At 41.4% G+C, this 15,835-nt stretch overlaps 2 protein-coding genes across 6 annotated transcripts in view; both read left to right on the forward strand.

Annotated features, from left to right (window-relative positions):
• Window positions 1-5,795: 5,795 nt before the first annotated feature.
• On the forward strand, window positions 5,796-13,925 carry LOC112219612 (UPF0729 protein C18orf32 homolog). The gene is made up of 3 exons (XM_024381002.2): window positions 5,796-6,050; window positions 9,105-9,300; window positions 12,861-13,925. Exons 2-3 carry the CDS (start codon window positions 9,133-9,135, stop codon window positions 12,939-12,941), a joined length of 249 nt encoding a protein of 82 aa, XP_024236770.1. The 5' UTR covers window positions 5,796-6,050; window positions 9,105-9,132; the 3' UTR covers window positions 12,942-13,925.
• Window positions 13,926-14,648: 723 nt separating this feature from the next.
• Window positions 14,649-15,835, forward strand: part of LOC112219613 (dymeclin) — a 159,879-nt gene continuing 158,692 nt past the window's right edge. For 4 of the 5 annotated variants that reach the window (XM_042302103.1, XM_024381005.2, XM_042302104.1 and 1 more), the window contains exon 1: window positions 14,649-14,870. The gene's annotated coding sequence lies outside the window, so the exon portion shown is untranslated. The remainder of the gene's footprint in view (window positions 14,871-15,835) is intronic. The other variant, XM_042302105.1, reaches the window with a different exon arrangement.

Here is a 15,835-nt window from a genome sequence, read left to right on the forward strand (position 1 = left end):
TTAGGCATAAATGTTAATTGTGTATATAGATAATTCATTTAATTAATTGCAGGACTTCTTTGAAAGACAATAACATTTAGTTGAGAACTCCCCCCTTTAATGTGACCATTACATTAAATAGGTAGAAATCATGTAGTCGACACACTCACGTCACCTTGTGGCATTGTAAGGAAATACAGGCTTTCCCTTCAAAAGTTAAAAAAGTCAACCACTCAATACTATTCATGTTTTATACAATAGTTTACCCCCTGTAGTAGACCTCGAGATTAGAAATAAACCACATGCGTGCGTGTCTCTTTGCTTTGAACGGTGTTGCAAAAAGAAATATTGTTACAAGCTGCGAAATGTTATTGTTGCTACTGTACAGCACGAACCAATCATCTGGTTTCCACTAGATAGCACAGCCACAAAGTCTAAATAGGCTATATCAAAACAAAATGTAGCTTTTTGGTCTTCATTCAACGTTACTTTAGCAGTGTGGTTAGGTTTAAAAACACATTTTAGGAAGATAAATTCCAGAAATAGAAACTAGTAACGATCATTCTTTGGCGAATCCGGAAATGACGTCCATTCAGAAATTACGTAAATTTAGTCTGCGTAACATCAATGCACTTCAATGCACAAACGTAACATCAATGCACGATAGTAAGATGTACATTCGCTTTTATCCAAGAGTAGAAAATAATCATATTTTATGATTAGGGGTAAGCGTCAAAAGCTGGTTGAAAAACGGCAGCTAGCTAGTCAGAATGTTTCTATAGATATCAAACAGATAACGTTACATTAATGTACTTATTGCCAATTTCATTAACCATATTAGGAGGATAATATTTTTTTAAACGCAGCTAATTTACAGGACTTTGCTACAAAAATTGCAGCTTTCATTGATGTGCAGCTAAACAGTCTGCCATACTACGGTTTGGCAGGGCAAAACGTTTTGGTGATTTCTGGTAGGCCAATAATATATACACAATTAACATTTATGCCTAAAGCATAAATGCCCCAATTTAGAGAAACGTGAGGCATTCGGATACCTACAGTATAAATCAAATCCAATTTTATTTGTCACATACACATGGTTAGCAGATGTTAATGCGAGTGTAGCGAAATGCTTGTGCTTCTAGTTCCGACAATGCAGTAATAACCAACAAGTAATCTAACTAACAATTACAAAACTACTGTCTTATACACAGTGTAAGGGGATAAAGAATATGTACATAAGGATATATGAATGAGTGATGGTGCAGAGGAGCATAGGCAAGATACAGTAGATGGTATTGAGTACAGTATATACATATGAGATGAGTATGTAAACAAAGTGGCATAGTTAAAGTGGCTAGTGATACATGCATTACATAAGGATGCAGTCGATGATATAGAGTACAGTATATACGTATGCATATGAGATGAATAATGTAGGGTAAGTAACATTATATAAGGTAGCATTGTTTAAAGTGGCTAGTGATACAGTGCCTTGCGAAAGTATTCGGCCCCCTTGAACTTTGCGACCTTTTGCCACATTTCAGGCTTCAAACATAAAGATATAAAACTGTATTTTTTTGTGAAGAATCAACAACAAGTGGGACACAATCATGAAGTGGAACGACATTTATTGGATATTTCAAACTTTTTTTAACAAATCAAAAACGATGATTGATGATTGAGTTGGAGGCGTGCGTGGCCACGCAGTCGTGGGTGAACAGGGAGTACAGGAGAGGGCTCAGAACGCACCCTTGTGGGGCCCCAGTGTTGAAGATCAGCGGGGTGGAGATGTTGTTGCCTACCCTCACCACCTGGGGGCGGCCCGTCAGGAAGTCCAGTACCCAGTTGCACAGGGCAGGGTCGAGACCCAGGGTCTCGAGCTTGATGACGAGCTTGGAGGGTACTATGGTGTTGAATGCCGAGCTGTAGTCGATGAACAGCATTGTCACATAGGTATTCCTCTTGTCCAGATGGGTTAGGGCAGTGTGCAGTGTGGTTGAGATTGCATCGTCTGTGGACCTATTTGGGCAGTAAGCAAATTGGAGTGGGTCTAGGGTGTCAGGTAGGGTGGGGGGTGATATGGTCCTTGACTAGTCTCTCAAAGCACTTCATGATGACGGAAGTGAGTGCTACGGGGCGGTAGTCGTTTAGCTCAGTTACCTTAGCTTTCTTGGGAACAGGAACAATGGTGGCCCTCTTGAAGCATGTGGGAACAGCAGACTGGTATAGGGATTGATTGAATATGTCCGTAAACACACCGGCCAGCTGGTCTGCGCATGCTCTGAGGGCGCGGCTGGGGATGCCGTCTGGGCCTGCAGCCTTGCGAGGGTTAACACGTTTAAATGTCTTACTCACCTCGGCTGCAGTGAAGGAGAGTCCGCATGTTTTCGTTGCAGGCCGTGTCAGTGGCACTGTATTGTCCTCAAAGCGGGCAAAAAAGTTATTTAGTCTGCCTGGGAGCAAGACATCCTGGTCCGTGACTGGGCTGGATTTCTTCTTGTAGTCCGTGATTGACTGTAGACCCTGCCACATGCCTCTTGTGTCTGAGCCGTTGAATTGAGATTCTACTTTGTCTCTGTACTGACGCTTAGCTTGTTTGATAGCCTTGCGGAGGGAATAGCTGCACTGTTTGTATTCGGTCATGTTACCAGTCACCTTGCCCTGATTAAAAGCAGTGGTTCGCGCTTTCAGTTTCACGCGAATGCTGCCATCAATCCACGGTTTCTGGTTAGGGAATGTTTTAATCGTTGCTATGGAAACGACATCTTCAACGCACGTTCTAATGAACTCGCACACCGAATCAGCGTATTCGTCAATATTGTTATCTGACGCAATACGAAACATATCCCAGTCCACGTGATGGAAGCAGTCTTGGAGTGTGGAGTCAGCTTGGTCGGACCAGCGTTGGACAGACCTCAGTGTGGGAGCCTCTTGTTTTAGTTTCTGTCTGTAGGCAGGGATCAACAAAATGGAGTCGTGGTCAGCTTTTCCGAAAGGAGGGCGGGGCAAGGCCTTATATGCGTCGCGGAAGATAGATTAACAATGATCCAAGGTTTTTCCACCCCTGGTTGCGCAATCGATATGCTGATCAAATTTAGGGAGTCTTGTTTTCAGATTAGCCTTGTTAAAATCCCCAGCTACAATGAATGCAGCCTCCGGATAAATGGATTCCAGTTTGCAAAGAGTCAAATAAAGTTCGTTCAGAGCCATCGATGTGTCTGCTTGGGGGGGGATATATACGGCTGTGATTATAATCGAAGAGAATTCTCTTGGTAGATAATGCGGTCTACATTTGATTGTGAGGAATTCTAAATCAGGTGAACAGAATGATTTGAGTTCCTGTATGTTTCTTTCGTCACACCATGTCTCGTTAGCCATAAGGCATACGCCCCCGCCCCTCTTCTTACCAGAAAGATGTTTGTTTCTGTCGGCGCGATGCGTGGAGAAACCCGCTGGCTGCACCGCCTCGGATAGCGTCTCTCCAGTGAGCCATGTTTCCGTGAAGCAAAGAACGTTACAGTCTCTGATGTCCCTCTGGAATGCTACCCTTGCTCGGATTTCATCAACCTTGTTGTCAAGAGACTGGACACTGGCGAGAAGAATGCTAGGGAGTGGTGCACGATGTGCCCGTCTCCGGAGTCTGACCAGAAGACCGCCTCGTTTCCCTCTTTTTCGGAGTCGTTTTTTTGGGTCGCCGCATAGGATCCATTCTGTTGTCCCGGTTGAAAGGCAGAACACAGGATCCGCGTCGCGAAAAACATATTCTTGGTCGTACTGATGGTGAGTTGACGCTGATCTTATATTCAGTAGTTCTTCTCGACTGTATGTAATGAAACCTAAGATGACCTGGGGTACTAATGTAAGAAATAACACGTAAAAAAACAAAACACTGCATAGTTTCCTAGGAACGCGAAGCGAGGCGGCCATCTCTGTCAGCGCCGGAAGTCAAATCTTCTGTCATATATTATCAGGTTTGGCTTTTTATGCACAGTCATGTTAAATAAGCTGCACTGTTATATGTCTTTTATATTTTTTAAACATTGTGTTGCTCCATACATTTCCAATACTCTACTCAGCAAATTGGATGCAGTTTATCACAGTGCCATCTGCTTTGTTACTAAAGCACCTTATAACACCCACCACTGCGACCTGTATGCTCTAGTTGGCTGGCCCTCGCTACATATTCGTCACCAGACCCACTGGCTCCAGGTCATCTAAAAGTCCATGCTTGGTAAAGCTCCGCCTTATCTCAGTTCACGATGGCCACACCCACCCGTAGCACGAGCTCCAGCAGGTGTATCTCACTGATCATCCCTAAAGCCAACACCTCATTTGGCCGCCTTTCCTTACAGCCTGTGACTGGAACGAATTGCAAAAATCGTTGAAGTTGGAGACTTTTATCTCCCTCACCAACTTTAGACATCTGCTATCTGGGCAGCTAACCAATCGCTGCAGCTGTACATAGTCCATCGGTAAATAGCCCACCCAATTGACCTACCTCATCCCCATACTGTTTTTATTTATTTAATTTTCTGCTCTTTTGCACACCAGTATCTCTACCTGCACATGACCATCTGATTATTTATCACTCCAGTGTTAATCTGCTAAATTGTAATTATTCGCCTACCTCCTTCATGCCTTTTGCACACAATGTATATAGACAATTTTTTTCTTTTGTGCTATTGACTTGTTTATTGTTTATGTAACGGATGTGAAACGGCTAGCTTAGTTAGCGGTGCGCGCTAAATAGCGTTTCAATTGGTGACGTCACTTGCTCTGAGACCTTGAAGTAGTGGTTCCCCTTGCTCTGCAAGGGCCGTGGCTTTTGTGGAGCGATGGGTAACGATGCTTCGTGGGTGACTGTTGTTGATGTGTGCAGAGGGTCCCTGGTTCGCGCCCGGATATGGGCGAGGGGACGGTCTAAAGTTATACTGTTACATTGGTGCCGTGACCCGGATCACTGGTTGCTGCGGAAAAGGTCAAAAGGGGGGTGAGTGTAACGGATGTGAAACGGCGCGCTAAATAGCGTTTCAATCGGTGACGTCACTTGCTCTGAGACGGCCCTTGCTCTGCCATGGCCGCGGCTTTTGTGGAGCGATGGGTAACGATGCTTTGTGGGTGACTGTTGTTGATGTGTGCAGAGGGTTCCTGGTTCGCGCCCGGGTATGGGCGAGGGGACGGTCTAAAGTTATACTGTTACATTTACTCCATGTGTAACTCTGTGTTGCTGTCTGTTCACACTGCTATGCTTTATCTTGGCCAGGTCGCAGTTGTAAATGAGAACTTATTCTCAACTAGCCTACCTGGTGAAATAAATAAAAAATAAAGGCCTAGGTCATCAAAATAAATCAATGGCAGCATGTTTCTGGACTCATTCAGTTATTTTTTTTTTACCTGATTAAGTACAATACAATTGGAAATGTATGTTGAAAATGCAATTTATATTGCTAAAATTTAAGTTACAAATTATGGTTTCGCTGCTTCCTGTCGACAACACATTTAGATAAATAGCCCAATATCAAAGCAGTTTTAACCTGTCCAAATCAATAAGCATGCAGAAACAGTTCGTAATATTTAAAACTGTAAAAATGTAGTATCTACACATACATATGCATCAACAGTAAATTCAAAAAACTTTTTTTTTAAACGAGCATCTTATAAACCATACACACGCACCAAAAACCCTGTTGTTTTTACAAGTGGCAAGGGGAGATTAGGTGAGAATTCAGGTTGTAAACGCTGTTGAAACTACCACAACTAAAAAAATGGAAACGAGATTTTTACATCACTGGTTCGAGAACAACCTACAGAAGACGGAGAGCTACATTTTTAGTGCTGCGTTTCGATTTTGGAGTCGCCAAATCGGAAAGAGCGACACTTATTTGTCAATAACGCGATATCACGTTGAAATAAATTGCGCGAGAGAGGGAAATTAAGGTTCCGGGTCCTGCTTAAACGAGCACCGCAAAAAAAAAAAAAAAATTGGGAATAAGGTGTATATCACTGGTTAGAGGACAATTTGTAGAATACCGCTAGCTACATTTTGATTCAAGTGGGTTGCTATCTGGGTAAGTGTATCGTAACACATTTGTTTGTGTTAGTCATTTCCATCGATGTCACGCTGAAGACAATAGAACAGGGTGTAAACGTTTGGGGTGTAGTCTTTTGGCGTCGTGGTGGCTATACACTTTTTTTTATACTAACATCACCAATCTGAGGTAAAAAGGATGTGTTATTCCACTCAATTGTATGGGGTGAAAATGCAAGTTTTGTAAGGTAGTAACACAAACTGTCCATATTAGGGAAATTAGCGTAATATACAATAATTTAGTATGGCAAAATAATTAAACATGTTCATTTTAAGATAACAGTATGTTGCCCACTCACACACTATTGCAACAATGACATATTTGTCACTCATTTAACCATTTAGAAAGTTTAAAAATGCTCTAAAATACATTTAGAGCAGGGATGGTTAACTTTGATGGGGTGGGGGCCACAAAAAAATCTAAACTCATCATGAGGGGTGGCAGTTGCTCAAGTTCTGTTTACCCACATCCATACCCCCCACTCACCCCACATGACCAGTAAAACATTTTAGTGGCCCCCCTATTGAGAACTGAGAGAATTGTTTTAAAGTGAATTTTCTGTTTTTTTTCCATGGGGAGTAGAGACAATGTTGCAGTTTTCTGCAACTACAGATTTTGCCATTGGCTGGAGAGAAGATTTAGCAATCTTAGAACATGTCAGACCATTCTACTAATTTTGCCATAGGGTGAAGAGAATATTTGCATTTTTTAATGATATCTGAGTGAGGGTGACAAAATCAATGGCGGCTCCCTGGCCGGTAATTTGACCATGATAACAAGTTGAAAAAACTGACCACAAAATGTATGTTAGAAAGAAAAAAAAAAAATGTTATCTGACATGGGCTAATTGACTGACAACAAGAGACATTGCTGAAGCATAACCAAATTTTGAAATTGCACCTTGTGTATTCTACTATTCTAACTCACAACAGTAAATTGAGACCCCAACTCTTGAAAACATAAAAAAAAAAAAAAAAAAAACTTTTCCTCTGGTGGGGGAGATTGATCCGATGGCCTGCAAAAAGGAGTCTGGGCCGGCAGTTACCACTTCCCTGATGGTAGAGAGTTTAAAAAGGCTCTTAAACAATTTAATCAGGGTACTCTAGACTAGAGCGTCGGGCCTCTTAACAAAGCTCCTCAGTACAGAAGACTCCTTTGTCCAATGACACTTATGAGTAATATAATGGAACAATAATGAATAAAGATGCCCAAACAAGCACCAGTAGTGGGTGTTCTTCAACTGTAAAATGCACTAGATGGTGTAAGACATCCACAAAGAATCTCTGTCTAAATAGTGACGGCAGAGCTAGTTCAAACTGCAGTAGGATAGTTCTCCTCACAGGTGGGTGAAACAGCCCATGCTTGGGGAATAGCATTTGGCTGATGTCTGAGAGCAGGACACTGGAGCACTGAATAGATAATGTGAGACAAAAGTGAGAGAAGAGAATAAATGTAGTTTCAGCTAGAAAATGAACATCCTGACAGACTGAGGCAGGTTGCTCTGCAATCATCCTACTCCAACAATTGACAGGGATAATGTGGCATTTCTTATTTGTCTGTATGAATTAAATGAGTGTTTCCTGCCTTAATGACTATTAGCTTTACACTACTTGTCCTATAGAGTTGTTGTAGTCTTAAATTATTACTTGGAATAAACTGATAAATGCTCCTTGTCCCAGAATGGCATGCCAGCTAGTGATGAAGCTGTCTGCTCCTGATAGCTAAACTACTAAGGTTGCTGCATTTTAAGTTGGGAGTCATTTTACAGCTTGCATTGATGGTATCATATTTATATACAGTAACTAAATATACTGAACAAAAAATATAAACTCAACATGTCACAATTCCAATGATTTTACTGCGTTACAGGTCATATAAGGAAATCAGTCAATTGAAGTAAATTAGACTGGGGGGCCGGGCCCAGCCACTGGGGGGCCGGGCCCAGCCAATCAGAATATGTTTTTCCCCACAAAAGGGCTTTATTACAGACAGAAATACTCCTCACTTTCATCAGCTGTGCAGGTGGCTGTCCCGCAGGGGAAGAAGCCGGATGTGGAGGTTGTGGGCTGGCGTGGTTACGTTTGAAGTACTACCAAATTCTCTAAAATTACTTTGGAGGCAGCTTATGGTTGAGAAATTAACATGCAATTCTCTGGCAACAGCTCTGGTGAACATTCCTGCAATCAGCATGCCAATTGCTAACAGGGATGTAAACCTATTTGTGCACAACATTTGAGAGAAATAAGCTTTTTGTGTGTGTGTGGAAAATTTCTGGGATCTTTTATTTCAGCTCTTGTTCAGTATAGTTTAGTATTTATTAGGATCCCCAATTAGCTGCTGCCGAGGTAGCGGCTTCTCTTCTGGGGGCCAAAACAGGAAACGACACCACAAATAATATACATAGCTTTACATTTTACATTACAACATCAATAGTGATGCAGTCAATCTCTCATCAACTTTGAGCCAGGAGAGGTTGACATGCATGTCATTGACATTCGTCCTCCATGTACATCTAAGTGCAATATGTGCTGCTCTGTTTTTAGATTACAAATAAATACTAAATATTTGACCTGATAGCATTTTTTTTAATGGAGATCTCTCTCGAGCTGTCTACTACCTTAGATACAGAAGATATAATTGGCAGACGTGATCAAAATGTGCAAGAACTGACATTGCCAACAGACGGAAATGTGTTCGGAAGAAATAAATATAGCATATATGTAAAAAAAAATAATAATAATCTTCCTCGACAGATCGATATTCTCAAACTAAAGCTGATGGCTTGCTACGGCCCACCATCTGTACCGTCTGTGCATAATGGAATATTTAGCTATTTTTCGAGTCTTGTTTACTTGCAACATATCACATGTTCTCATATGCTCTCACCATATATAAGTGCAGTATTGCTTCCAGTGCAGGACAATGGGGAGACATTTTAGGCACCGCTGTATTACTGTAGATAAGAGTAGCCATTTTCCTAATGACACATTTGAGAAATTATTAACCTTGTTTTCCCTGTCCCCTCGGTTGCAGGTTGTCCATTGATCGTTGAGATACAGCTATGGTCTGCATTCCCTGCATCGTCATTCCCATTCTCTTGTGGGTGTATAAGAGGTTCCTTGAACCCATCATCTACCCCTTCATGGGTCCAATTATAAGCCGATTTTGGCCAACAAAAAAAGCTGTCCAGGAGAGTGTCACAGGAACGGGTGATATGAAAGCATGCAAGGTAATACATTACCCAAAACCTGTTATTGGATTATGGACTCAGACAGTGTTCCACCACTAGTAGACTGCACCTGTAGCAACCTCCGGTGACCAAGGCTCAGACTGGCTATGAATGCTGAAGAAGGCATCGCACACATTGTATACTGAACAAAAATATAAAAGCAACATGTAGAGTGTTGGTGCCATGTTTCATGATCTGAAATAAAAGATCCCAGAAATGTTCCAAATGTACAAAAAGCTTATTTCTCTCAAATTTAGTTTACAAATTTGTTTACATCCCTGTTAATGAGAATTTCTCCTTTGCCAAGATAATCCATCCACATCACAGGTGTGGCATATCAATAAGCTGATTAAACAGCATGTCCATTACACAGGTGAACCTTGTGCTGGGGACAATAAAAGGCCACTGTAAAATATTTTTGTAACATAACACAATGCCACAGATGTCTTGGGTTTTGAGGGAGCGTGCATTTGGCAAGCGGACTGCAGGAATGTCCACCAGAGCTGTTGCCAGATAGTTGAGTGTTCATTTCTACACCATAAGTCTCAAATGTTGTTTTAGAGAATTTGGCAGTACGTCCAACCGGCCTCAACCGCAGACCAAAGTTTATGGTGCCGTGTGGGCGAGCGGTTTTCTGATGTGAATAGAGTGCCCAATGGTGCGGTTATGGTATGGGCAGGCATAAGCTACAGACAACAAACACAATTGCATTTTGAATGCACAGAGATAGTGACAATCTCTTGAGGCCATTCATCCATTGCCAACACCTCATGTTTCGGCATGATAATGCACGGCCCCATGTCGCAAAGATCTGTACCCAATTCCTGGAAGATGAAAATGTCTCAATTCTTCCATGACCTGCATAAGCACCAGACATGTCACCCATTGAGCATGTTTGGGATGCTCTGGATTGACTTGTACGACAGCTTGTTCCAGTTCCCACCAATATCCAGCAACTTCGCTCAACCATTGAAGAGGAGTGGGGCAACATTCCACAGGCCACAATCAACAGCCTGATAAACTTTATGCGGAGGAGATGTATGGCGCTGCATGAGGCAAATGGTGGTCACACCAGATACTGACTGGTTTTCTGATCCACACCCGTACTTTTATCTGTGACCAACCTATGCATATCTGTATTCCCAGTCATGAAATCCATAGATCAGGGCATAATGAATTAATTAAAATTAACTTATTTACTTATATGAACTGTAACTCAGTAAAATCTTTGAAATTGTTGCATGTTGTGTTGCTGTTCAGTATACATGCATAGTCTCCCTAGGCAGACAGGTTGCCTCCCACAATGTTAACAATGTTCCAGCTTAGGTCTTGGATTTCCGAGACTAATAAACGCAACAAAAAAAGAAACGTCCCTTTTTCGGGACACTGTCTCTCAAGGATAATTTGTAAAAATCCAAGTAACTTCACAGATACTAACAGTTTACAGACAGTAGGCAATTAAGGTCACAGTTATGAAAACTTAGGACACTAAAAAAGCTTTTCTACTGATTCTGAAAAACACCAAAAGACAGATGCCCAAGGTCCCTGCTCATCTGTGTGAACGTGCCTTAGGCATGCTGCAAGGAGGCATGAGGACTGCAGATGTGGCCAGGGCAATAAATTGTAATGTCTGTACTGTGAGACATCTAAGACAGCACTACAGGGAGACAGGACAGACAGCTGACCGTCTTTGCAGTGGCAGACCACGTGTAACAACACCTGCACAGGATCGGTACATCCGAACATCACACTTGCTGGACAAGTACAGGATGGCAACAACAACAACTGCCCGAGTTATACCAGGAACGCACAATCCCTCCCTCAGTGCTCAGACTGTCCGCAATAGGCTGAGAGAGGCTGGACTGAGGGCTTGTAGGTCTGTTGTAAGGCAGGTCCTCACCAGACATCACCGGCAACAACGCCTATGGGCACAGACCCACCGTCGCTGGACCAGACAGGACTGGCAAAAAGTGATCTTCACTGACGAGTCGTGTCTCACCAGGGGTGATTGTTGGATTCGTGTTTATTGTTGAAGGAATGAGCGTTACACTGAGGCCTGTACTCTTGAGCGGGACCAAGGTGGAGGGTCTGTCATGGTCTAGTGTGTCACAGCATCATCAGACTGAGCTTGTTGTCATTACTGGCAATCTCAATGCTGTGCGTTACAGGGAAGACATCTTTCTCCCTCATGTGGTACCCTTCCTGCAGGATCATCCTGACATGATTCTGCATGTCAGGATGCGGCAGGGAAGCCTGCGGCATGGTAGCCTAATGGTTAGAGCGTCGGACTAGTAACCGGAAGGTTGCAAGTTCAAACCCCCGAGCTGACAAGGTACAAAATCTGTCGTTCTGTCCCTGAACAGGCAGTTAACCCACTGTTCCTAGGCCGTCATTGAAAATAAGAATTTGTTCTTAACTGACTTGCCTAGTTAAATAAAGGTAAAAAATAAAAAACATGACCCTCCAGCATGACAATGCCAACACTCGTACTGCTTGTTCTGTGCATGATTTCCTGCAAGACAGGAATGTCAGTGTTCTGCAATGGCCAGCGACGAGCCCGGATTTCAGTCAATCAATCAATCTTATTTATAAATCCCTTCTTATATCAGCTGATATCTCAAAGTGCTGTACAGAAACCCAGCCTAAAACCCCAAACAGCAAGCAATGCAGGTGTAGAAGCACGGTGCCTAGGAAAAACTCCCTAGAAAGGCCAAAACCTAGGAAGAAACCTAGTGATGAACCAGGCTATCAGGGGTGGCCAGTCCTCTTCTGGCTGTGCCGGGTGGAGATCATAACAGAAAATGGCCAAGATGTTCAAATGTTCATAGATGACCAGCAGGGTCAAATAATAAGAATCCCAGTGGTTGTAGAGGGTGCAACGGGTAAGCACCTCAATCCCATTGAGCACGTCTGGGACCTGTTGGATTGGAGGGCGAGGGCTAGGGCCATTTCCCCCGGAAATGTCTGGAAACTTGCAGGTGCCTTGGTGGAAGAGTGGGGTAACATTTTTCAGCAAGAACTGGCAAATCTGGTGCAGTCCACGAGGAGGAGATGCACTGCAATACCTTAATGCAGCTGGTGGCCACACCAGATACTGACTGTTACTTTTGATTTTGACCCCCCTTTGTTCAGGGACACATTATTCCATTGCTGTTAGGCACATTTCTGTGTAACTTGTTCAGTTTATTTCTCAGTTGTTGAATCTTATGTTCATACACATTTTTACACTTGTTAAGTTTGCTGAAAATAAACACAGTTGACAGTATAGGAATATTATTCCTAGCAACAGCAATGTTCAAATTATATATACAAAAAAATATGATTAGACGAAGATGCATAACATGCTAACAAGTTCAGGGCGGAACATTAAAGTGAACGTTTCAGATATAAATACAATGTTTACACTGTCAGATGTCACGTTCACGCACGTCTGGCGACATGGAAATATGATGGAATAGGACCAGAGTCAAGTCAGAGTTAACTGTTGTTTACAAAGCTGCTGGACTGTTGCTTTATATCTGTTGTCATTTGTCATCTGATGAAGCCATCTCTCTTTTCAGACCGAAGTCAATGGCCTGGTTGCTAATGGGGCAGGTGCAGATGGTTCAGCTACTGCAGCCTTTGACAAGAAGACTGACTGACATTTCACTTCACACCTTAAGTTATATTTATCACTGTAAAAGTGTTTTAATACAGTATGGAGAAAAACACTAAGTTAATCATTATTTTATTTAGTTGAGTAATGTAGAATCATTTAATGCTTGATTTAACATAGCAACACAATTGACATTTTCCATAATGCTCATTACAATTGCTTTGAGAGATTGATTAAAGATTGCATTATAATTTCAGGAATTGTCCATAATATATTTGCAGGAATAGTGACATTTTTGTGTTTCACTGTGAGATTGGCTGTGATATTCACCTATTCATTGGCTGCTCCACTGGAGCAGCATCTGTTGTCAAAATGTGAAAGCTGTTCTGTCTTTGTGGCTGTGTTATCTAGTGGTTTCCTGGTTGCTAAAATTCTACACTGTTCACTCAATTTCAATTTATGTCAGAAAACAAGCACTGAATGGTGTAGGGCATCATTGTACGATCTAAATCACTGTGAATGATCTTTTCGATAACAAGAAATATTGTCGTTATCGCTGTTTGAAGCTGGTGGACCATAACTAAAAGTAACTTTTGGTGCTAGTGGACCAAAACCTATGGTCCAAAGCCACAAAGTCAGAACATTTTGACAGCAGATGACTGTCTGGCGGGAGAAATCAATAGGCGAATAACACAAGATGGGAGGGTAAGTAATACTATGGAACACTATCATTCCACTATTATTGGCAAATATATTATTGACATTTTCTGAAATTACAATGGATTTTTTTTTTTCAATCCTATGTGTAGCACCTTTTAATAAATGAATAGTATTTCTGCCTTTGGTTTCTCAAGCTTGAATCCCTGATGTGTTTATAACATACAATACCTAGTTCTGTATAGTATTTAGTATAAATTTTATAAATCTGAAATAAATTATCAACAATTTAAAAATTGACATCTTTCCTGTTTTAAAACATTTTTCTTTTACTTTGTGCAATGTAGAAATAAAGCTATATGGATTACTTTGATTGTTCCCTCCTACTGGATCTAATTTAGCCTGGTCTCAGATCTGTTTGTGCTCTTGCCAGCTCCATTGCTGTCATTTTTAAGAGAGCAGAAACAGACAAGCAAACAGGCTAGATCTCATTGCAGCATATAATGATTTTCCCATCTATTATTCAGAATAATTTTCAGCTATACCTGAAGTATTTATCATGCATATATGAGCAGACAGGGATGCCATAGATGCTTATCATAACCATAATAAGATAAAAGACCTGGATTTTTTTCAAACCCACACTGAGGGACAGATTCCCAGACACGGATTTAGCCTAGGTTTAGACTAAAAGCATGCTCGATTAAGAACTTCCATTGAAATTGCTTTTTAGTTCAGCACGAGGCTTCATCTGTGTCTGGGAAAACAGCTCCCAGGGTTTTTGCAGCCTTGTCTTCTAAGTGGCTTGACCTCTTCTAGCTACTACTAGGGCCAGCAAAGGTGAAATATCTGCTCTAGTTACAATGACTAAGGTTAAAATATAAGGAATGTTATTCCTAGCCACAGTAATGTTCAAATTATATACAAAAAAAAATGGTTTGAAGAAGATACATGACATGCTAAGAAACTGCCCCATGAAGTTTAGGGCAGAACATTCGAGTGAACGTTTCAGATCTAAATAAAATGTCTAGAATCGACTTGGCTTTGATAACGTGTAAGTGTCGAGTCCGTGCTGTGTATTTCAATCTTCAATTTTATGCACGTTCTGCCCAACTGTCAGACGTCACGTGCGCGCAAGTCTGTGGCGACGTGAAAATATGATGGAATAGGACGAGTCAAATCAAGAGTTCTCAAATTAGCAAACAGTTGTTTATCATCGACATCTACATCATTAGCTACTGTTCAGTAAGCAGAAGACTTCAGAAGAACTTTGGAGACGTAAGCTAGCTAGGTGCCACGAGAGCAGTGAATGTGACAGGTGAGCTGTCAGCTAATGCTAGTGGCTAGCATAGTTGCTAGCCAGACATAGCTGGCTAGCTACTCGATTAGCTAGTGTGTTATTTTAATCTCATGTCAGTTACACATCTGTTTCACCTGACAAGTTTCACAGTCTAAGGAAGCCCTTTTAGCTGCGTTTAGGCCGTTTGTTTTGCGGTTTGTTGGTAAACTAGCTACAGCTAGGTTGTGTGCTAACTAACGTTAGTTGACTTGCTACCGGACAAGTCCATGAATACCTCTTTTTGTGTTGTTACTTGTGTGGTCGTTATTTATGTATATTTGTTTTACTGAAAAGGCAACGTTATAGGAAACTGTCAGCCACAGACGTGAAATGCAGGTTTGCGACTGCTGTAGCTAGTGAGGTTGCTATGGCTAACCAAGCTAGCTACTTACATTGACATGGTGTCACACCGAGGTAAAGTTGGTTTTATATTCGGACCTCAATACACATTCGCCAAAAGCCATTTTAAATGGTAAAAATCAATAACTATTTCATTGCTTGTCACAGAAACAAAAATCGATACGGTTTATTCTATAAATGTGTAGCATACTTTTCAAACGTTTGTTTTCAATTATCAAGCTAGGTATGATTTATTCTATAAATGTCTAGCATACTTTTACAACTTTTGCTTTGAGTAGAAATTCCAGTTTTGTTTGAATAAAAATACATAAAATCTCAAATATTGCATTTAAAGATGAAGAAATCAATAACTAATTCAGTGAATGTCTCAGAGAAAAGTGAAAGTATGCATTTATTTGCAGTAACTTTAAAGAAATGTTTATTTCAAGTGCATTGTTCTATATGAATCTTAAATTGTATGCCGAATCAATGTTTGCATTTTTAGTGCAACAGTTCCACATTTTAAAGTAGTTACAAGGCACAACAGTCATGTATGTGTCTGTAATTTAACAGCAAAGAGGCCTCTTCCAATCATTTTCTATTTA

The sequence above is a fragment of the Oncorhynchus tshawytscha genome, linkage group LG20 (assembly GCF_018296145.1).
Source record: "Oncorhynchus tshawytscha isolate Ot180627B linkage group LG20, Otsh_v2.0, whole genome shotgun sequence".
Taxonomy (NCBI): domain Eukaryota; kingdom Metazoa; phylum Chordata; class Actinopteri; order Salmoniformes; family Salmonidae; genus Oncorhynchus; species Oncorhynchus tshawytscha.